The sequence below is a fragment of the Falco punctatus genome, assembly GCF_963210335.1.
Source record: "Falco punctatus genome assembly, chromosome: 4".
In the NCBI taxonomy this organism is placed as follows: Eukaryota; Metazoa; Chordata; class Aves; order Falconiformes; family Falconidae; genus Falco; species Falco punctatus.
The window spans coordinates 13,412,911-13,436,952 of NC_137583.1; the positions used below are offsets into that span (position 1 = coordinate 13,412,911).

Below are 24,042 nucleotides of genomic sequence, written 5' to 3' on the forward strand. Positions count from 1 at the left end.
GTTTCCGGCACGGATATATTCAAATACAAGGTGGACGGATCATAACACAGGTATGGCTGATACTAGCTCAGGGTAAAGCCCAGACAAACTCTCTCTGTCCCGTTTTGGCTCAAGGAAATTAAGATCAGTGTGATTCAGATCCACACCCAGGGATGTTTGCCTTGGTACACACATCCCAGTTCCTTTTCTCTTAATCTTTCATTTTGCTGCAACTGAGGCAAAGCTGGCAAGTGATGCGAGCAGCTTGATGAGCAGGAGTTATATTAAATTGCGCTATTGTGATAAATTCTTCAATAAGAAAGATAAAATCTGTCTTCCTACGAGCTTTATCTATGAAGATTTCCTCCTGTCTTATTCTAGCTCCTCACATTAGTTTTCTATCCCTCTCAGACATTTTTCTCTCTGTTTCTCTCCCTGCCTGTTTGGCAAGCAGGAAAGATCTGGGATACTGCAGAGAGAGGACAGCACAGAACAGGGGAGCTGATCCCCTGACAACCAACAAAGAGGAAGGGGCAGAGATCTAATAATAAGTCTTTTCCAGGCCATTCCCACACTGCAAATAAAGGGAGAAGGCACAGAAAATTCGCACTGCACTCCTTGATCTGCAGAGAGTCCATCTCGCTTTTGCTAAAAGCATGGCTTCTAAAGGCAACAAAAAAAAGCCACCCCAAAACAAAACAATAAACCCAAACAGAAAAGCACTGAACAGCCTCACCCACTATATTTTTCCTATGCCTTCTACACAAACTATATTTAAAAAAATAAAAAAATAATGAAGTCATCCAAATGTATACATCTGAAATACCAAGGGTCTTCTGAAGTTGCCCGTGCTGGAGTCAATTAACTATTAAATTTGGGCTGATTTTCAATGGGATCCTCAGCTGGTTGTTTGGAGCTGCATGAAGGAGATTCAGTGAGCTCTGCCATTCTGCCCACTCCTGCAGTGATCCTGCAGTAAGGACTAACTGAATATGAACTTTGCTAGAGCAAAACATATAGGGTCTTCCTGGACTTCAGAGAGGCCATAAAACATTTCAGGGAAGTTGCAAGATTGGAAGGTCTTTTGTGAAAACACACTATCACACTGGTAACAGCAGAGCCACACACAAGCTTACTCTAACCAGAAGATGAACACTTCCCCCACCTTCCACAAACCATCACTGCCAGTTTGCATTTTCTGACCCTTCCATTCTGAAGGACAACCAAAAGCTCTGTATTATTAAAATGCCCCATCAGAAAACTTTCAAGAGTGGCTGGAACAGAGGAAAGAAATCACCAAGACCCCCCCTTCCCCAGGAAGCACTTCTGAAACAATCAGTCTACTTTCTGGTTTTGTCACACTTAAAATGAGTAATATGATAGCAATTCACTTTATTGCTTCCATCTCAGGTGATTATCAGATGAGGAGATGAGTCTCATGAAAAAGCCAGGTTATCAGGAGAAAAGCCATATTAAGAACCCAGGTGAGTGATCAAAAGAGAGCTCCCTCACACATCAGCAAAGCCAAACCCAATGCACTGTAATCAATCCCCCTCAAACCTGTTTTTTCTCTGTGCGCTAAAATAATTAAGAAAAGGGATGGCAGACATGAAACGGGATGGTTGCCCGTCCCCTCTGTCTTTGTTCTGTGGCTGGTGCAAAGGATGGCCTCATCTGTGGGATGCTGAGGAACACAGTACCCATTGGGTGATGAAAGCATGGGCTTGGTCCTCAGGAGCACCACCAGCACAGGCTGCATGGGTCTGATATCAAGGTGAAGAAAGCTTCCTTACCAGCTCAGTGACTGCACCGCTCCCTTGTACGTGACAGAGCTACGCACAATATTGACTCAAGGTTGTCCAAGAAAGGTTTGGGGCTGAGATCAGGAATATTTCCCATTTGATCACCCAACACGCAGACAACATCACCATGTACAGCAACACAGCGATCATCGGGACTTGCATGTATGAAGCATCAGGTGCCTCCGGTGACATGTTGGAGAAACTGGATGAACGATTCCCCATGTGACTGGTGGCATCCAAGAGACTCCTCCAGCACAGTCGGTGTCAGCCACCTCTGAGCTACGGGGCCCAGCTTATGGCTCAGTCCCAGGAGCAGTGGGAGCTCCTGCCAAGTTGTCTTTTGATCTCTTCATGGAACGGCTGCATTCCTGCCCTGTTAAATCACACACCCAGACTCCCTCTGCCTACCAGGACACATCATCATATCTCAGGCAGCTTCAAAATAAGCCCCAGTCCTCAAACCACTCCTTGCTGTGCTGCTACAGTAAGTGGACGTTGCACCTAGTCACCATCCATGGGATAAGGCAACACAGCCAGGCTAAGCTGCTTTACACCTGGTTTATTTTTCCCCTCAGATTTAGGGAGGGAAAACAATTTTTTAAACTTAGGTTCATGCTTTAGGGCATCTTAAGGCCAAGGAGAAGATAAAGTCAGTCCCACTACATCATTTCAGGAGATGTAAAATGATCCAGAAATCATAAATTACCTATTTGAACTCCAATGTCTTTGCTTACAGAATGGAAACGCTTGCATCAGAGCAGAAGAGTAAGCTCCATGCAGTATATTTAGCTGCAACAAGCCGAGCTACAGCATGCAACAAAGTACCTGAATATTGCACCCAGTTAGAAATATCGGAACCTGCCCATCCTGGAAAGACAGGGGCCAGGATTTGGTGACTATGCCCTTTGTAAAGGTGCCCTTCTACACTCATCTACCCAACTCTTGCAGAAATGAAACAGATTTTTTTTTATACCCCACAGTAATAGTGAATTGCTCACCCCAGGTTTCTGCAACAGGGTCAGCAGCTCATTGAAATGGTAGATTTTTAGAAGGAGCTGAAATATTTATCAGATAAGGTAGTAGTAGATTATTACATCGGAGGTCGGGGTGATGGCAGTGATCCCACCATGTTCAGCAAGGTCCCTTACCCTTGTCTTTCCCTGCAGCCCTCTGTTCACCATTACTGAATGCCCAGCCCATTCGTAAGCCAATTTTGAAAAATAAAAAAAACTACAACTTAATTTTGTTTTCTAAAAAACCCAAACCAGCTGTAAAGGTTCTGCAATATCTGGGGGTGCCTTAAGAACAACCCCTGTGTCTGCCAGTCTTCCAGCTGGAGAAGGGAAGGAGGGAGGCAGCCTGAAGGGTACTCTCCAGTGGTCACAGGGAGAAATTCTTTCCAGAGACGCAGAGATATATTTTGCAAATTAAAACAATTAAGTCGCAGCTTGTATGCAACGGCTTAGGTTTATATAACCCCCCCTCTTCAAAGTAGCACATTAAATTGTTAATGATATTTAAGGTGGTTAAAGGATATGGGAGTAAACAAAAGTAAACTACTGGAGCAGGGGGTGGGGGTTGGAAATAACAGGCTCACTCACCAAAGTCTGACTGCAAATCCTTTTTCAGTCCACAAAGCATGTCTGCTGTTATCAAATCATTCAAATAATTGCAACAGCCGCTCCTTTCTCTCTCCCTGCCTGCACTGGAAGCACTTTCCAGCCAGCTCAGGCTCACTTTCAGGCTGCCTCCCACAGCCGAGCGGGGCTGCAACGCACACGCTGCTCCTCACTTCACAGTAGGAAAAGAAAAAAGAAATCGTTCTGGGCACTCCAGTTTGCGAGGACTCAAAAATGTGGCAATCCGTTAGAAAGAAAGATCTTTACATGGCTCTCTAACGCATGACTCGCCAGTCCTGTGTAGGAATAGGAAAATGAAGGGTAGGGGTTTTGGTTTTTTTTTTTTTTAGCTGGTCCTAAAAACCCCGTGCTAGTTCTTTCAGCTCGACTGGCCATCAGGCATTGCAAAGCAAAAGTTAGAAGCGCGGTGATTAAACGGAACAGCTGGTTGAAGGGGAGGCAGCCACTCAACCCTGACTCTCCGGCAGATGCAGCAAATGTCGAGCGTGCACTTCATTCCCAGCGGTATTCCACCTCGCGCCCCGCCGGTCCAGGGCAGACATCATCCCGTCGAGATGGGCTGGCCCTTCCCTGCCTGAGCCCTGCTGGGGCTCTCACGGGGATTTCAGGCAGGAGGGGAGGATAGAAAAGGAATAGCCAAGAGGAGAGGCGGGCAGCGGGTGCTGCGGCGGAGGTAGGGCTGCCCACCGCCGTGCTGGGAGCCAGCTGCAGAAGTTGGCCGGCAGCAGAGCCTCCCGCAACCCTCCAAGTTGCAGCAGCAGCAGCAGCGGGGCCGAGTGCAAGAAGAGGCTGCGACTGCAGTATTGCCTGACACACTTTCCTCTCCCCCACCCCCTCTTGGTAAATGCTTGCAGAGCCTCCAGCACCTTTCAAGGCAATGTCAAGCTGCTGTCAAAGCATTACACTGCTTCCCAAACACACATACACACAGTGCTAGTAAGGGAGTATGAAGCTGCAGTCTAGTGTCCTGCCTACAGCATTTTCTGAAAACTCGGTTTTAACCCTTTCCTAGGGAGGGCAGCAGTAACAGCACTCACAAAACACACGCAAATCCTGGATTTGGGTGAGCAATGGACTGCAGTGAGGGGAAACTTTGGGGGCAACACTGGTCACCAGCTGGGTCACGGAGAGCCCTGCCCTCCAGGACAGGATGCTTCATGGCTTTCCCCAAAACAGCTGGCCTGCACCACGGGTGGAGATAGGAGATAGGGTACTGGACTAGTAAGAAATTGTAATAAACCAGTGTCTGCTTCCTTTGCTATTAAAATGAAAAACAAAGTATGCTGACTTGTGTGGGAGATACAGAGCGTGCACGTGATGCTACCGTTCCATCCATAGGGCATGCGGCAGGGGAGGCAGCAAGAGTGTGCACAGGGCTCACACCCCGCCTGCAGCACCATGCAGGTGTCCATTTCAGTCAAGCTGAGAGATGCAAACTCTGTTTGTACCAACCAGCCCATGGCTTACACCTCAAAGGCAGTTTTCTCCATCGTTGATCTATCCCCTTGGGAAATGGTGTCATCTACAACTACAAGGTTATACCCACAAACAGTGAAGAGAGAGCAAGACAAATATGGTGCAAGGTGCAAAGACACAAAAGCCATCTACATCTTTGTGTGAGGGTCCAGTCATGTTTGAGACTCCTACCAGATCTGCCTGAAAATAACAGCTGAGATGTTAGAAATCTAGGAGGCGGCTCACAGAAAGGCAGCAAGGTTAAGTCTTGTTTCCTTAGGAAATAAATCAGGGTAAATCAAATGGGCCTGAACACATCTGGGTGTGCCAGCAGGATTTTTTTCCAGATCTGGAGACCCTAAGTCTGTGTGGCCCATGTGGAGGAAAGAACTGGGTTTCAGCCTAACGCCAGAGCTCTTGCTTGGATCGAAATGCAGCAGCATCTCTATTTTGGTTCAAACTCAGTTGTTTCCTGTGCAGACAACTTATACAAAAGCAATAAAATTAGTAAGAAAGAAAAACCTACTTACAAAAGAGATATTTTGGTCCATAATTTGTTTTTAAGAAGTTTTCAGTCTGACAATAGATTTAATTAGTAATTAAGCCAAAATTTATAATTAGAAATCTTTTCACACAGCTATTAATGCTTTTGCTGCAGAGAAATCTCAGCTTAAAGGAAAAAAAACATCTCTGGTTGCACCACAAATAAAAGAAGCTGCTAATTTGAGAACATCCCATTGCTTTGGAGGCCATGAAATGGACATCTCCAATAGGATGCTTTAAAGAAAAGCTAAAAACAATTGTTTATGTTTATATCGCCATAAAAATTCTTCTCTGCTGTCTTAAGAAAGGGTATAAGAGGGTATAATATACTACATTGTTGAAGGTGCTTTTTTTTGTGGGTGGGAACTGGATGGAGCTGCCCCATTCCTCTGCTGCCAGTGGAGAAAGAGGCATTTTGGCATTTCAAATGGAGAACTGCTTGTGGCATTCATTGAGCAGGCTGGCAACAGACCAGAGCACCAGGAACCTGGAGAGGATAAAGATGTTTACTGCGTGGTTTCTGGCCAAAACCCATAAACACAACACTTGCTTCATGTTTCAGGTGGCACTATATTAAAACCAGTTGAAGCAAACAGCTTGAGTTTCTAACAGGGAAGGGAAAGGGTACACCACACAACCCAACAAAATTAGGCAGCCTAAACGGTTATGTTATGGCATGAAAATGTCATAAAGGGTGTCATAAAAGTCATGGCTTGACAGACTTAAGGAACAGTATGTAGAACTTTCATTTTTCATGAACAGTCCGTACACCCTCCCGTACCTCTTGACGTTAACTTTATGCTTGTGTACTCAGAATTAGCAGCTATCCATAAATGCTCTGGCAACATCAACTACATACAAGCCTCACCTAAGAGCATCTGGGTTTTACCCACACACTGGAGGGGCCAGGGAGAGTGTTAAAAAAAGTCTTTCCACATGAAAAAATAGCACGCACCTCAGTTCTGCTTTCTTGGCATATACAGATCTCCTATTACCATCCTAGGAGTAAAGAGGGTGTAGGGAATGCTTTCTTGGGCCTCCCCTTCAGCATAAAATGCTGAGCCAAAAGACAGCACTGGCTGAGGACAGTCCATGGCTAGAACAGCTTCTGGGTGGTCCCTACTGGAAACATCCATCCATGCAGGCTCTCACCCACACAACTAAAGAGGCAATACCAGTCAATAGGCCACCAGTCTAGAGAAAAGAATTCTCAGGAAATAGGCTGACCTTTGAGCGAAATTCATTTATTGTAAGGAGTAGCTACCCTTACATGCACACACATGTACTAGCACTTCGTTTATCATTTCTTGTACCTGACACATACTGTCCTGCTCTTGAACATAATATATCTTTCCCCAGAGCTAACTTACAAACCCCCCCAGAATCTCAAAGGGAGTGAAGCTGCAAACCTTCCATGGCCTAAGCTGGTTGAGGAGACGTTTACAGAATACACTTCTATGCAAACAAGACGGGGAGGAGAGCAGATGGAAGATCACAGGCTTTTCACAGTATCAGTGATTTAGTCCACTGATCAATAGGTATTTGTTCCTATGATTTAAATAACAACTTCTTTAACCACATCCAAAAGCATCCTCACCAGAAGTCACAGGACTGTGGAACACTCCAGCAAGATCCTGAAATGGACCATTTAGCACTGAACGTTTTCTGAGCCTGGGAGAACGTGGAGAGGATCTTACATCACTCCACATTAGGGAGTCTCAGGAGACTCTCTAAAGACAGCTGAATGAACGTAATGAACAGTCAGCCACAGGAAAATGATGAGGAAAAACACCCAACCACACGCATTTACAGCACACAGAGAAACACCCAAGTTCTAACCGCATATAAAAATCATATTAATAGCAACAGAAATTGGTTTGGGTTAGGGGAAGGTTCAGAAGAGACTGACGCAGATGCTTTCCATTACTTTTCAATTCAGATCTTAAATTAAGATTTTACATTGCCATCTCCTTTTCCCCATCCTACTACTTCTACTTAAAAATACATGTCTGCACGTCAGGAGCCTGCCTGGGGCTGGGGCCCCTTCTCCCCGCTCATTCACCCTATCAAGGCTTGTTGCTTGCACAGCAGATCCAGTGCTTTCAAATGTCTTACTGGGAAAGCCAGATTTCACTGGGAACTTCAACCCATCTCTGCACCAAATCAAGAGGTTTGGAAAGCCTACACCCCTCCTTGATTTATTTTTGGTTGCAACAGACAGGGAGGAGGAGGAGAGACAAGAGGAAGGCCCATCACTCTCTTCGTGGAGGAGACTTCACAGCTGATTACGCAGCTATCCACCGGCTCTACGTTTGCTCCATTTCATCTGCTCCAATTTTCCATAGTTGTGCTTGTTTAGAAACCCCAGACAACTGCATGCCTGCCCGAGGCCTGCAGCAGGGCTCAGCTCTGGTCTAACTATATACCCTGTTCTTCACACACAGACCCAAAATTCAACACACTATTTTACTGATATTGTTTTCATGGGAAAGGGAGAATGGACTTTAAAAAAATAAATCCTGAAAAATAAGGGTATTTAAACAGCTTAATAATGGAGCCAGGGGAAGAACTCCTTGATTATTCTTTAAGTGCAAATTCCACCAGCTAGTCCTAAACATTAATTTATTACAGGTAATGAACACTGAAAGATAAATTGACCCATCCAGTAGGCAATTAGAGCCCCTGCTGCACGCACACATGCAGAGCAGAGAGATAGAGAGCACTGCTGAAGGTTCTTCCAAAACCCCATCCATCCCCCCTACCTCCAGAGCACAATAAAATGGTCGCGGTACATCTTTCTGCGTAATCAGAGTAGGACACTACAGGGTTGGGGATCCAGTGCTGGTAAGAGAAATAGTAGAAGACAAATAGGCTGCAGCAAAGTACAAGATCCTTTATTCCCCAGCCAGTTCTAATGATACAAAAGAGCTCGTTCAGGGACCTTGTTAGCAGAGGTCATCCCAACAAAAGTGAATTTCAGCTTTCCAATGTTTTTGTAAGCCAAATGGAGATAAGTTTGACAAGCCACAGCAACAAGCAATGCAGCAGGAGGTTAACGATCCATCAGCAACCACCAGCCATGCCAGGGCAAGGTGGGAGTTTATGACCTGGTCCAAAAGGAGCAGAGCTCTGGAAGCTGCATACAAGCATCTGGAAGCGGGTTCATCACTTTCAGCTGGACAGAGCCTATTTCTCCCATTTATCTCTACCTCTGTGGCTGTATTGTACAGAACAAGAACTTTTTCTGGGTAAAACACACACACACATTTAGGGAAGCTCCTAATTGGCTTTTCTTTTTTTCCCTGCTCAAATCTTTCATAGCAATGTAGCTAGCAGGTATCAAACAGCCTTGGGACACAAGCAAAATCCTCTTTAGCAGACACTGAACCAGCTCACAAAAAGCTATGTGTGAAGGAGGAACCATGCAGAAATGGAGACCAAGAGCAGCGCCATGCAGCTGGGGGAAACCAAAATGCCTATCGGCTCCCACCTTCTCAGCTTTTAGCGATCAATGTGCCAGAATGATAGCACGTTGTTTACAGCTAAAAAAACAGAGGGAAAATAAGTCTCCGAGTTCTTCACTCACGGGACTGGTTCCCCGTTTTAAGGTCATTAAACCACTCCAATGTACAGTAAGTATGTGGCAGCTGCACTTGGTACCTCAATACCATCAACAGTGCTGCCCTGGCAGGGCCTGTTCATGCTCTCTCCCCTTTAGCACAAATGCTGTTTCTTCTTTATATGTTATTAGTATCACCAAGAATAGAAATAGCAATGGGCCTGTATTAGCATTTACTATGGATAGGCAGTTTAAATGAAAAAAAGCTCCATCACATAGACCATGATAATCAAAAACAGAAGAGAAGAAACATGTCCTGCTGTAGACCTTTGGATAAAGACAGAAAAGGAGGAACCATCAATTCAGCCCTCCAAAAACAGGACAGCAGCCCCACAGCTCAATCAGCCCAAGCGACAGCAGGGAGCTGCCCCGTGGGAGCAGAGATGCAAGCTTGTGTTGATGGGGCTGCAAAGCACACCAGTAGCCCTGAACCCCTTACTACCTTACATGTCACAAAAGCTCAGGTCTTTGCAGTAGTAGAGACTGAAGACTTGTTCAGCTTGATCCAAAAGGACTCAGCCCTTGAGCCCAAACAGAGGGTCCTTCTAGCAGCACAGATGTGGCATGGCCACATCTACCCCAAAAGAGAGAGGGGCAACGCTACAGCTTACTGCAGCCTGAAGGACAGGTCTTAACATTTAGTCAGCATCCAACTCCACTCCTCTGTGGGAAGAGAAGCCTCTGCATTTTCCCTTTAAAAGATTTATCTTGGCATTGGTCTTTTCAGAGGCAATGCTGCCAACGCAGATGGAAAAATAAGCAAGTGGGTCATCAGTCTTAGCAGTTGTCACACAGTTTCTTTTCAATGAGTAGCAGTGTAACAATGCATTAACAATAAATGAAATGCCATGTTAACACTAATTTGCATAGTACAGAGCCACAGTGCTCCGTTTCCTCTATTCTCCTTCCAAACTCTCCTGACCCGCATATGAATTGAGATGAAATTTAATTGCAGGGGCATCTAGTAGAATCACTGAATTCCTGCTTAATGAGGCTTCATTTGTACTCTGTTGCATCAGACACCTTTTCTCCAAGGTGCTGTATTAACTAGTTCAGATGTAAAATATTTTCCACGGCATATTTTCATACGCGTTTAAACAAAGAAATAGCAGGAAAAGTGCTGACTGCAGAAAGATGATGTTAGCATCAGTAGCATGATAAGGCCAGCAAGATCCCAAGAGCACCAAGCCATATTCCTTAAACAAATAAAAAAAAGCTTTAATGGCTTTTATATCCATGCTTTTGCACTACCATGCAGTACCTACATTGTGCAACTCTTCTAGAAGAGACAAGGCAAAGCTAGGTAGGACCTGGCCAAGGTCCGCATGGGAGACAGGAGAACCAGGAGCCAAGAACCAGGAGCAATACCAATAATTTTGGTGACTCAGAAAAAGCACAGTCCACATTGCATCCAGGACTCGGAGCCCTGGGTGGTTTTGCATTCAGATAACTCACTGAGCTTACCTTCTTCAAAAGTCCTTGGCCGTGGCCAGTGGGCTAATTTCTGTGTCAGGTACCTCAGCCTACATAGCCCAGCAGTTCCCTGAAAGATCAACCTTTCTTCTCTTTTTTTTTTGCAGAGATGTAGCAGAGCACAGGCATGGCTGCCTTTCAGTCGCATGTACTGACCAAAGCCACAAGCCCCCTGAAGCACAGCTGATGGCATTAACCTGTGCTAGTGTGGGACACAAGGCTGCACGTGCAGTACAGACAGGGATTCCAGGCTGATGCAGGACACCGCAGTGGTCAGTGCAGGATGAGGCCACGAGCAGGCTGTTGGCTCCAGCCTGAGCCTCTCACCCACACTGGCCCCGCAGCACAGACCATGCCGAGTGATGCCAGCATTGCACTCGTGCGAGGAACAAGTCACAGTACGCAAACAGAGATGGCCCAAAAGGCACTGCAACGCCACAGAGATGAGCATGCAGCTTTCCATCACAGGGTGAAACCGGGTCAGACTCCCTTGCTGCCACAGGCAAGGCTTGGGCTGGGAGCCAGCTCTACGCAGATGCCCTGAGGAGCAACGCAGCTTTCAGAAGTGCTTGAAAATGCAGACGCCTTTGGACAGAGTCGATCAGCCACGTGGTTTGGGGCAAGGTGTTTCCATCTGCTGGTTTGACTCCCCCTCCAGCTTGTGAGGTTTTACCTCCCAAGCTGGGACAAAGCAGAGCCACACACAGCTTCAGGTAACCCCCAGGTGCTGGGACCAGTGATATACAAAGAAGTATTTTGGCTTTAGAGCGTGTGGAGCTCCCTGAGGGACTGCAAATTGCTTGTTATCGCAGGCTTGCAAGATGGGATCAGCCTCCCTCCTCCCATCCAGGCTCCCCGGGAACAGTTACAGCATGCTCATAGCGGTATGTAGAGGTTTATCCTTTTAGTTGTGAGTTACAGTAACCTATAAAACCACTGCTCACGGCTCATCCCAAGTGTGGGTCCAGACAACAACAGTGGTCTTGTGCTAGTTGCAACAGGCCAGAAGACGGACCATGAAGTCAGTTTGCCATTTGCATTACAAGGGGAAAGAGTGGGGAACAGAGTGCGGTGCAAGGCAGTCCTTATTATCCCAGGGTAGCTAATTATAAAGGATGTAAATTGACAGAAATAAAACCACATGGTCAATAATAGTATTTTTTAAAAGCTGGAAATTTGAGCCCATTATCTTTCCAGCTGAAAAGCTTTAACTGAAAATGGCTAATCTTCCAGTGGGTTCAGGAAGGGTTTACAAGCTAATTGCTCTCTTTTCTTTAGGATTAACACTGTGTTCTGTGAATAGGGGTGGAGGGCAGCAGATGTGCAGCCTTTACTCTCTTTAATCCAAATGCCCCCACTGCCACAGATGCTCCCAACGCTGTGCGGTGGCATAATGGAATCGCTTTCTCGCACATAAAGTGGTTGTTCTGAAATGAAATTACAGCTATCTATTAGAAAGGGAACAATAAATTTCCTTCACCACACAACCCCATCATGAAAGACACAGCATTGGCCTATAAAAATCCCTGATGGAAGTAATCTTGCAGGAGAGAGAGCAAACATGAATTTACCATTCTCCTTTTGTAACCGGTAGCTGGTGTCATTTGGACATGGGCAGAAAAGTCATTAGCCTGCAGAAGGCAGAGCATGATCCCACAAACTTCAGGGTGGCTGGGACTGGGTTGCTAAGCTCTAGGCTGGGAGAAGATTGAAAAGAGCTGGTGGGGAGAACAACTGCCTTCCATTTAAGTGGAGAGAAATTGCTTTTGTTTTGCTAACCATAAGGGCAACTACAACCTATCACTCTCACAGGCTGTAAGTACAGGTAGCTGGTAATCTTGAATACCTGGAGTAGACGGGATTTGCATTAGATGAGTAAAAGGGGTTGGCTTGATCGTGTGATCTCTCTGGGAGAGAGGCACTTAAGGAGAGAGAGAAGAATCCCTAACAGCAAAGGCACAGTGGCCCCTAATTCTCAGAAAGAGGGGAGGGGTAAAAAAAGCATGTTCAAAGACATCTAAAAATGAACAAAATCAGGTTGTGGCCCTTCAGTTCTTGCTGCCACAGGGCAAGAACTGAGTCCTCCTTGGCATGACATCTGCACCCGTGCTGTTCAGAAAACCAGGCATCTGGCACCTCCTTGCAAGATGCTGACTATCAGTCCAAAAGGTGCAACACACCCATCAGCAAAGCACTTTTTCGTATTCCCATTATCAGACCAGGGAAGGCCACAGCAAGAGGAGTAACAGTGTGCCAACCCCCCCTACCCAGACTGCACCTCAGGAAAGCAACACAGCACCCGGGCCCAAAAAGTACGGGGAGAAGGATGAAGCATTCAGTGTTTCAATCAACAGGAAAGTAACACTAATGTTTTATGTCATACAGGCTCAGCAGCGCTGTTCAGAACAAGAGCAGCACCTTTCTGGAAGGCACTAGGGAAGGAATCCATCCCCATCTATATGAGCTGTCTGACAGGAGAACATCACCTGGGCTTCCTCTAGGATGGTCAAGGAGAAAGACATCTTTTCCTAGAGAACAGTTCATCTCAAGTCCCTTAGATTAAGTTCCTAACTTTAGCAATCTGTAAAGCAGAGAAAAGATTAATCTCTTTTCACGGAACAGCAAGTACAGCCCATTAACTGCTTCCCCTATTCCTCCTTCCCCTAAACCCCAGAATTTCCTGCTGAACTACTATCAAAGGGGATATACTAAAACCCAGCAGGAAAGCAGTGCAAACACCACCCATACAAGAGTGTCTCGGTCAAACCCATGGCAGGCAGGAGACACAATAGTCCAGGGAATGGGTAACAGACACAGAAACATCAAAAGGTCAACTAGTTTTAAAAACTGAATTTGTGTGAAGTTCAGCTGAATATTGCCTTTTCAAACCCTTGCCTGGAATAGTCACTAAGTTGCTATCCTAAATCAAGCCTTTCACTAGCTAGAGAAATGGAACATTTAGTGTTCAAATGAAGATGAATTGTTGCCAATCAAAGCATCATATTGCATTCAGCAGTGATCTCTATCACGCAGAGTATTTCCTCGACTAAGGGAGAAAACCTTCCGAGCAAGCAGATGACAGACATGCATATCACAGACATATGACAGTATTAAAATCTAGATGGATGCTGAGATATTAACAGCACAGGTTAGGAGGGGGTATTTTCAAAACTCCATTAACCCAGTGACCCAGTTTATGAGAAAGACGCCTTCTCATTTATACCTTTTGATTACATGTAAGAAAAGGCAGCAAGTGCGCGCTCACTGCCACCTCAGCAGCCATTTGCGTGCTGAAACATAGTAGTTACATGTGCAATAAGGCATTACACGTCAAGAGATTTATTCATTTTTGCCATAAAATTTAAGGGCAATATTTAGAGCAGAGTTGTTCCCTCAGTATCTTCCTTCCCTGTGCATCCCTGGACATGGTTTCTGCTACTCAGCGACACAGGAACTGTGGCTGGAGTTCACCCTCTGGAGCTACACCTCCTACTCCAAGCTTGTATGTCTGTGCAGGGGCCACTGGGAACAATATTGAAAGGCTCACGGCTGCAAACCTTATTACTCCACAAAGACGAACACACAGAATCCAGGCCAGAATCAACACTGGATGAATTATGGCCAGAAAAAACAAGTTCTGAAGCTGTATACTTGGCAAAAAGAAAAGACTGCCCCCTTTTTTTTCAAAGCAAAAAAGAAAGCAGCATAGAGAGAAAATTATTTTCTGAAAGCTCTAAGAGCTACAAAAACCTAGTTTTGCTGTCTCCCACCTTCGTATTAGCTGACATCCCTGACACACAGTAATAACCAGCCCTACTGCAGAACAGGAACTAGTATTACAGGTTTAAAGGAGCTCCCTAGAAAGTTTTTTTGTCACAGAAATATTCTGTGCAATTACTTACAGAATGGTAATTTAAGAATATTTATTCTCTAAAATATATCATACTATAACACCCTTTCACTCAACTATTAATTCGTTGCTAAGAAGCAGCACAAGGCTTAATAGACCACAGAGATATCGGTGAAAGTGGTGGCGTTGCTCTCTAGCTAAGAACTGCTGCATGTTTGTTGGGGCTGGGGGTGGTGGAGGCAGACAACAAGAAAACAGGTCTTGATCAAAATGATCAGACAGAGCAATGAAGCTTACAGGTGCTCCGAACCAACAACCAACGCCTGAGGGACGGGTTACAAAGGGGGCATTAAAGCTTCCTTGTAAGATTTCAGGTGCACCCCTCCAGTAACCGTCCTGCAGAGCACTGCATGCAAGGCAGATGGTGGCCCAGACATAACTGACTAACAATTACTTAGAATTTCTGGGATTTTTCCAAGGTAATTAAGAACTGGATTCCTTTAGAAATAGCATTCGTCTCATGCCCATCGGGGTGGTGTTTTCAGCAGGAATTGCACCGTTGCAAAAGATGTCTGTGATCTGAATCGCAGCCATGTTAAATACGCTATTAAATATACAGAGCATCACGCAGCCTTAGCTCTCCCCAGAATGACTCATTCCCAGCGTAAAGCGATTTAGCCAGAAGAGAAGGGTGCTGGAAGAGGAAGAAGGTACAAATGCTCTTCACAAGACATTCCTGTAGCTGCCACGTCAGTCCTCTCCCATCTTCTCTGGTAAAAGCCTCCATCCAAGCCTCCTCTGGAAGTGCTGCCATGAAGGAGCCCCGTGGACAAATGCCAAAGTACTCCCCTTACTTGGGAGGCACCTGGCAACATAAGCGTTTACTAGGACCATGCAGGGCGAAGGGCTGGGGAGGTGGGTGCCCGTGGCTGTGCCTGCTCTCTGCTGCGAGAAGGAAGGTGAGAACACCCACACCACAGCCCCCACATCTGCTCATCGCAGCCAGGGCTGGATGGCTTGGCCTCCCGGCCAGGATTCACCTCTCCGCAGAGGGCAATCCAAGTGCACCACCCTCCCTTGCTCTAAGAAGAAGGTATTTGGCAGGATTTGGTGGTTGAGCATAATTCCAGATGAAATGGGCCAGATTGAAGGATTTCTACATGATTAGGAGTATAATACTGTATTTAAGAGCCTCCTAAATACCCACAGTTAGCAGAAGGCAGTGTGCTCAGCAGAAGCCCATCTCTCATGACAAGGGACTAAAGCTGGCACTAAGTGGGATGCAGATCTTCATTTTTGTTAATACCTCAGCAACCCAAAAGCAGCAGCAGACAAAAGTCCTTCCCAGAACGGTCCAAGCCCACAGAAGATTTCCTTGATCACATGCCCCAGCTTGGAGGCATCTGGTGTTCCCTGAGCAGCAGAAGTAGCTGTGCAGGTGCCCAGGCTTCAGGGAAATTTTTATAGCAACAGGATCTAACAAGAATTCAGGTGTTTAGGTGGCACAGCTGATACACACCAGCATGGCTATGTTTAAGTCATTGAGGCCGAGGGAAAAGCCTTAAAAAATAAGATGCAGTTCCCTGTCGGAAGGATTTTGCTACTCTTCACTTCATCCCCACAACAGTTTTTAAGTCTCGAATTTTGGGTTGATAGGTCACTTTCCTATTACCCCTGCCAAGGAGTGGGGTGGATGCTTTCTTTACACTCCAGCTGTTAAAAATCCACACGATCCCAAATTTCCAAGAAAGGCGTAGGCCAGACAGTGCTACCAGATAACACCCTTCTCCAAGTAGCAGGTGAAAGTACAGTGGTCACAGGACAATATCGCTTCTGACTGAAGTGGAGAACAGGACAGCTATACGTGCACATTTTCTAAATACACATCCAGCTTTTCTGCAAGGCTGCCAGGCAGCACCATCATCAGCTCTTTCTCCGCAGGTCACCATGGTGCCAGGGGAGCTGCAGGGGTGGCAGACCTCTCCTCCGAGACCAGCACCATCCTGGGGAGTGGCTGTAAGCCAAGATGTCGGATTCAAGGCTGCTGGGGACCTTCCTGAGCGTTTTCCTGCCAGCCAGCAGATACCTCCCTGTGATAAGCTTATCCTCGCACCACTGCAAGGAGGACACCATTTCCTTCCCTAGCAGAAGCCCCAGGACAAAGGTACCAGCCCTGCCTCCTCAACAGGCCAATCTCAATGTCCAGATTGAAGGTGAAACCTTCCTGCTGCTCCGGTCCTATGCTATAGCAGCTGCTTCTCTCCATGCCATTTTCCCCTCTGCCCCTGGCTAGGCAGCCTCTGTTTTCAGGAGGGATGCGTGTGTGCCAACAAACCACGCCTGCACTACGGAGGCACCATCTGGGGTAAAATTGGAGGCTCTGCTTTTATTACTGTTTGCAGCCCCGTGTGCTCCTGCCCCACCGCACTGCCTGCAGCACCACCTGTCCCCAAGCCCTGGGGTGACAGAGCAGATTTATGAGCTAAGAATTGAGACGCACTCCTCTATCACAGGAGAGAGGGAAACGGCAGCCGTGAAGTTCACCCTGCCGTCAGGACCGCTATGACTTTTCGTAAGACGACATTGGTGTCCACCTGCTGTCACAGCTTCCCTCCCTACCCCTTTGCCTTCCTGCAGAAAGGGGCTTCCTAAGAGCTAAATTTTGACTTTTTACAAATTAGGAGTTTCACATGCTTTGGTTATGAAGTAGCAAAAGTTTCAAAGCAAGTGAGAGGCGACTGTTCGGAACTTTTGCCTACCTTACAGATAAAAAGCTCCTAAAGGACAGTGGCACAAAGCCTTCCTCCCCCTGCAAGGGCCACCTCACAACCCCTCCCTGGAAACACTTGCTGGAAGGCAGCTGAAACTTAATAAAATAAAATAAAATGGTGAAAAGGACAGGCAAGGAAAAGGAAGCATGAGGATTGAGGAGACAGCAGATTAATAGCCTGGCATTTATGGCAGTTTAATAATAGAGCTGTCACAATAGGAGAGATTTACTAATTGCAGAGTCATTTGCTATGGATTCCCATCAAGCTGCCACTGAAATCGCTGTGCGGTTTTTAAGATGGCTTTCGAAACTGGGGAAAGGGGGAGAAGAGACAACACCCACGGTACTTACACAGCTAAATTTAGGAAAGCATTGTGTTTTCTTCCAGATGAACAAGTCAATGAGGACAGCAAGGAAGGAGCCAGCATTACTGTGAGCACAAAGGAGCCGGGAGGCAGGTACGTATTTGTGTCTGAGACCTCCCACGCAGCAAGCGGGTCTTACACCTGGGGATGAGGCTCTGACCTCAAACTAAGCCCTCGTGAGTTTTACATAGTTTTAACCAGTGACCCGCTAATACCTCCAACATCTCCCCAGGCACTGAGCTATAGCTCCAATGTGTCTTTTTGCAGAGTAAGTCAGCACCAGTTTTAGGGGCAAAAAGTCATGCTAAACCACAGATATGACAGTCATGCACTCTTGGGGCTGTCAGCAGGGAGGATCAAGCTGGTTCTTCTTCTACTGACTTTAAAGTGAGATGTAAGCTCCTGATTCATACGCTCTCATCACACAAAGCTTGCATTATGCAGCACCTCAACCTGTGGCATGCACAGCTCTTTTTGCTGGGGGAGCCTTTGACAGCACGCTGCAGTGAAGGAGTGCCCTGCATGCCACCTCCACAACTCAGCTCCTCTCCATCAGGTCCCTGAGGCCACCTGTACCAGCCAAGGAATGATTTACAGAGCTGCAAGTGCTTGAGTCCTCCTGGACTCACGGCACACCAGGGTTGTAGGAGAATTGAATAGGCTGAGACATTTTTTTCTACAAAATCCTCCAGGAGAGTTGTTACCTGGTAGAAATACCTCATTCCATTTAAACCTGATGTTCCTCAGCCTGGACCAAAAAGCCTTCCAACACAGCCTGGAGTGAATTAAAACCAATCCAGGTGCAAGCAAGAAACCTGGTGAATAACAGAACCACAGGATGGAGAAGTCTGCTCTCAATCAGGTAATTGAGTCTGGAGCTTTATATCCTAAAAGAGCACCCTCACCCTTTGGGGAAAGAAAAGGGGCTCTCATCACTGGCAGGAGCAGTTCCACATCCAGCAGTCCTTTGCCAATCCAGCATCACTCCCTGGGACTCATTTCCCCCCAGAATAAAAGGGGGACAGCTATCCATTGCTCCCTAGCTCTTGCATCTACAGAGGCACCACAACAGCTGCACATCGGGCTCCACTTGGTGCTGCAGGAGAAGTGGGGGGAGATGCTTTCTGGGGGCCCAGGGCTGTGATGCCATCCCATCTCAGGCAGTAGCCCAAGGGGAGGCTGTGCCTTCTGTGTCATATGTGCTCTCAAAACTCAGCTGAGAGGCTAACGAAAAGGCCATTCTATTCCTCTTTCTCTTTAGGGAAACAGGGCTGTCTCGGAAGTTTGGTCAGGGCTTTGCCTTTGCAGATCATCAACAATTAGCAGCCTACATGAATGCACAGTTGGGGCTTTCGAGGCATTTCAATTCTGCTGTCATTTCATAACGAAGAGTGACTCAGAGGCTGCTTTCCTCCCACATGCTGTGGCCCAGCACTCTGGATCTTTTTCATCCCTTTGAATCCACTGGTACAGAAGATAAAAATCTATTAAACAACAATGCTTCAGCATTGCATCTGCAGCTAGCCTGACACACCAAGAGCACGATTTGAGCAGGTATTACATTTGGGCCTGCACCCAAGATTGTTGTTCAAGCACATTTGCAAAAGGAATGCTGCATTAAGGCAATACAGGGCTCTTCCTAGACCATCTCTGGGGATAGGACAAGGCAGTACCAGCTCCCACCCAGCCCCAGCATCTGACTCTTGTTACAGCTGTTTCTAAGTGGGTTTGGTCTACCAGGAACACATTTAGACATAGATGAGAAGTGTTACATGGCATTTTCTTCTCAGGGGCATAATCAATCCCCATTTTACACTTAGTAGAGAGAAGATGACTGAAGCATAATTGATTTTATTTTATGGAATGCTCTACCATGAGCACCCTTAAACAGAATTCAGCTATAATGAACATGCAATAATACAAGATGAGTCTTCACTGAGGCAAATGTTGTTGCCTAGGGACAAGTTCAGATCTAAGCAACTTCAGATGCATTACTCTGCATCTTAGACAAGGCTCTTCAGTCAGGTTAAGCCAAGCATGCCAACACATATGTTCCCTATGCATTCCCATCAAGACAAGGGCAATGCTTATCAGCAGCTCCCCTTGCTAACTGAACACTTCCCACTGCACCTACTTCACTTTGGGAAGTCCTTTTCCTTCTGTCATCTGTGGTACCTTGGGAAACATCTCTTCAGGCTTTACAACGAAAGCTGGATCAACAGGAGAAGTTAGCCCTAATTCTTCTTGCTTCTGCACAGCTGAAGAGCTACCCCAGTGTCCAGGGTCTGGGATCCCTCTTGCACTGGTCCAGCCTGGAGTCCACAGCTGGCAGCCCCACCACTGGTTCCTACTACATCGCCACAAGCACCCATCAGCTCTGGAAGAGAACGTTTGCTTGTTTAGACAAGTGCACCCCATCACCCCTGGCCCCGGCTGGTGCCACTGGGAGGTGGCTCTGGAGCTACTGAGACTCGTTGGCGTGCCTGCACTAGCACAGCCTGCCCTAAGCACCACTTTTGCGTGCAACCAGACACCACCTCTTTATGGATTACAAAACTATGGCGTTAGACACCCTGCCAGCAAACAAAACTAACCAGAATTAAGCTTGCTTTTTTTTTTTCGTTCTTGCTTTTTTTTTTTTCCTGTGAAAATGCTGGGCTCAGGTAGGGCCGGAAGAGGATTAAAGCAGTGTTTGAATTAAGTGAAGGGTGGGGATGTAATTAGGGAAGTCCCATTTCAAAGCAACTCCAAAGACTGAAAAGGTAAAAATTAGGGGAGAAGTATGAAGACTGAGAAAAAAGATACAGAAAATGACTGAGTGCACACATGCTCAAAACCTAGGAGGTTCTTGAAGTTTGCTTTTGCTTTATTGGTTGTTTTTGATCCAGATTCCTTCCCCCAACCCCTTTGTCCTTATGCAAGGAGCAGAGGAACAAGGGAAACGAAGAGATGATTCTGCAGGACAGCAGAGCCTACGACGCTCTGACAACACTCTACTGAGTTTAGCCATCACATACTAATACAAAATACGTCTGATCAGAAACTGAGTAATTAGAGCAGTCCAGAAGGTTAATGATACATGCCACCTACTATCACCTCATCAGAGGAGAATCTGTAATATGGACACCAGCACTGCACCCGATTAGCGCAGACTCACACTAGAGGTGCTCAATAGATTGACAGACAGCAGAGCTAACTGCAAACCCTAGTGAAGCTGCACAGGAGAGCTACTCTTCAATCCCATTCACAGCAGGGAGAGGGCCACGGGAGATATCAGCATGCCTTGGATGGTGGAAAGGCTCTGTTCAGTTTTACTACTCCGATTTTTCTTTCCAGGAAATTTAACTGGAGTAGGGGGCCAAAAATGGCACCCTATTCCCCCACCCCAGGATAAATCCCACAGAAGGTAGAGCTGTCCATTCAAGATAACTTTACTGCTGGACTTGATGGCATCAATGAGACCCAGAAAGCTCTAGTGAAGGTTACACGTGGTCTTACCTAAAAATCACAGAAGTCATGCTTGCACTGATTTCCACATTTCAGACTGTTCAGCAGAGCTGTGCAACAGATTTCTATTTTGACACAAATTAGCCTCAACAACACACATTAACAGATTTCCTCTTGATAGGTCTACGTACACAACATCAAGCCCAACATAAAGCAAACACCCTCCTCCAACCCAGCAAGCACCTCTTTGGTGAGCACACTACAGTTCGGTTACATTTCATACATTTTCATACTGCTCCCAGACAGTTCGCCATGTTCAAGGATTCTCCAGTTAGGAAGAAAAAAAGAAGCTCGAGGGGAGTTAAGGAAAACCTCCAACCCCCATCAAGCCTGACAAGTTGTCACTGGTTGTTCCCCAGCAAGCTAGTTCGTTTCCTAAATCTGCAACTGAGAAACCAGTGTTTCCTTGGCACAGCGAGTGAAACAGCCAAGAGCAAAAGCTGTTGACAACAAGGAAATGATCTTTGGATTGTAACTAGCAGCTGGGAGGAGAGCTGAAGTACAGCAATCCAACCCTGCCAGTTGTTTCTCCGCCATATAGTTGAAAAAATTCTCCAAGTTTAAAGAAAACAAAAGAAAAAGCCCTTGAGGAGGAGAAGCTCCCAAGCTGGAGAGGGGCACGGGCAGTGTGACTCAGTCACTAAGCTCCCAGGGACAAGATGTTTCTGCTGCGCATCAGTCGTCTTTTACAACTTTGATCTAATTGGACTCACGGTGTGAGAAACAGAGACAACCTTCCACCACAGCCCCAGGACCACTGGCCGCCTGTATCTTTCCTTGTGACAGGTTTCTGCGAGCAAAGTGAAAACCAGCAGAAGTGAGCAGCACTATTTCATTTGTCCTGGGGACAGTCAACAGATTCCCCCATCTTGAGGTTGATACTAGCAGACAGCTCGTATGGGATCCCTTACCTTCACAGATCCCTCCTGGGAAGCACTCGGGAGCCCAGCAGCCTGGGATGCCGCTCCATGGGACAGACGCCTGCACGCATGGGCTGACAGAGCTGGCACTGCAGGCAGGGACAGGTGACCTGTGGGTTTTCTTCAGCCAGACAACACTGTCCTGCTCTGAGACGTCACATAGCCTTGAGCTATTTCAAACTCAGATTTTAATTCTCAAATTATGTCATCACTCTGAGGAACTGGTAAGCATCTAGGCTGTATTTGCAGCCCAGACACCCAGTGCTGGCTTCATCTTTAGTCTAGGATCCAAGCAGCCCTGACTCAAGGACCTCAATGTCTCATGCGTGGGTACTCAGAGGTATTAGCAGATCTGCTCTTGATCTGCTGAAGTTAGAGCACAAGTTTCCCCCATCCCAGGATACTCTGCAAGGAGACAGAGCACCTCAGAGGGAGACAAGAAGCTTATTTCTCAGCAAGGAGGACTTTCAAAAAGTACCTGCACTGCATTACACTTCAGTCTCCAGGCAGGTTCCCGGGGGCAGTGGTTGAACCAATTCAGGTAATTGTTTTCACCCGGAACTGAAAGAGACGATGCAAGACTGTCTCCTCCCATCATTCTAATCTAAAAATTGTTTAAAAGCCTCAAACTCTGCATTTCTGCACTACATGAAAGTGCCAAGCGCAGCCACCAACAGGTGACCAGGAGGCAGCCTCCCACTGTGATCATTGCAGCCGATGTCACAAAAGATACTCTCAAAATACGACAGTACTAGTAGCCTGCTGAGTATCTGCTAGAAAGATGCATTCATTAGCAATGACACCTCCACTATTTTAAATGCAAACAGGACCTGTGATCTGCATTTATGCCATTTGCGTAGTTTAGAGCAGACACTGCTTGGCAAGCCGACCCCCATGCATCATTACCAGCACTGCTTGAGCCGCTGTTCAGCTGCTAATTAACAATCAATTTATGTTTTCAATTCTAACATCAATATTAGTATGAAGCTTTTATTAATGCCGTAACAAGATGCCCACAAGAATAGCGTGGATACAGCCAACCTTTCAAAGCAACTAGAGAAGGGTCACAAGAGAGATTCTCGTCTTATTTATATATTCCCCCCAGGCATCAGCGGTGCTGCAGGGCACAGTCAGAGGGATGGAGTCACATTTGTGCCAACAGCCCAGCAACTGCTGCAGCTCCAAGTGCCACCAGCGCCAAGGGCAAGGCCAGCTCCCGCTGCCCCTTGGTGGGTCCATGAGCTGGAGGAGCTCAGGAGCCATGAGCCAACTCTGCCCTCTTGCGATTACCACCAGGCTTCAAACCCCTCCCGGATCCCTGGGCATCGGGAGGGAAAAGGGCTTTTCTCCAAAAAGGCACCTACTTCCAGCAGACATGATAAGGAGCATTTCTTTAGGGAGCTCTCTGAGAGTCAGAAGCTGCTGGATGATGGCAGGATTTAGCAGATTCCTCAGCAGAACAGGAGACGCTCTGGGCAATTCCCGCTCCTCTCTGGGAACAGCCCAGACCTCAGGTTTGCTCCATCTCTTGCGAGAGGGATTTAGCTCCACGTCTGGAGCATCCAGCAGCATTTTGCCTTTGCCTGAGGCTGCAGCACTGCAGACACGGGGCTGCCTGCAGAAAGTGTGCTGAACACGCAGGCAAGCCTCTAATGACCCGGGCATTCGGGCTCCTCAGGCCAACGCATCCCTAAAAAAGACTGGAGAAACCTCTCCCCAGCACCACATCCTCATCACTCCTTACTCATCCACCCTCCAAAGCCAAGACAGCTTCACGAGCTATTCCCATACGCTCCTTTCCAAGGCAGGGGCTGGCTGGAAAATAAAGACTGGGAAAACCCTGGGAAAATTCTCATTTCATCACCTGCATAATTCCATTTTCCCCTTCCTAAAAAGAGCGTCGCTTGTTTCAGAGGCTGCTGGACCAGGTCCTTTATACACAGCGATCTGCCTGAGGCTGCAAAGCAAAGCAGCGCCGTGCTCCTGGCCTCGCTGCAATGCCTGGCGCTCCACGAGGGAGCAGCATGTACTTTCAGTTGAGATTGTTGGACTCCACAACTCCCTGTAAAATGGCTAACGCAGAGCTGGGGGAGGAGAACAGAAAGGGATGCAGTTTAGT

At 46.8% G+C, this 24,042-nt stretch overlaps 1 protein-coding gene across 4 annotated transcripts in view; it reads right to left on the reverse strand.

Annotated features, from left to right (window-relative positions):
- Positions 1–24,042, reverse strand: part of GRIP2 (glutamate receptor interacting protein 2) — a 293,641-nt gene that overhangs the window by 86,846 nt on the left and 182,753 nt on the right. The window contains exon 1 of one of the 4 annotated variants that reach the window (XM_080385612.1): positions 3,383–23,880. The exons of the other annotated variants lie outside the window; for them this stretch is intronic. Within the exon in view, the coding sequence (XP_080241738.1) occupies positions 3,383–3,422 (40 nt within the window). The 5' untranslated portion in view covers positions 3,423–23,880. Of the gene's footprint in view, positions 1–3,382; positions 23,881–24,042 lie in introns of those variants that run through there. 4 annotated transcript variants of the gene reach the window in all.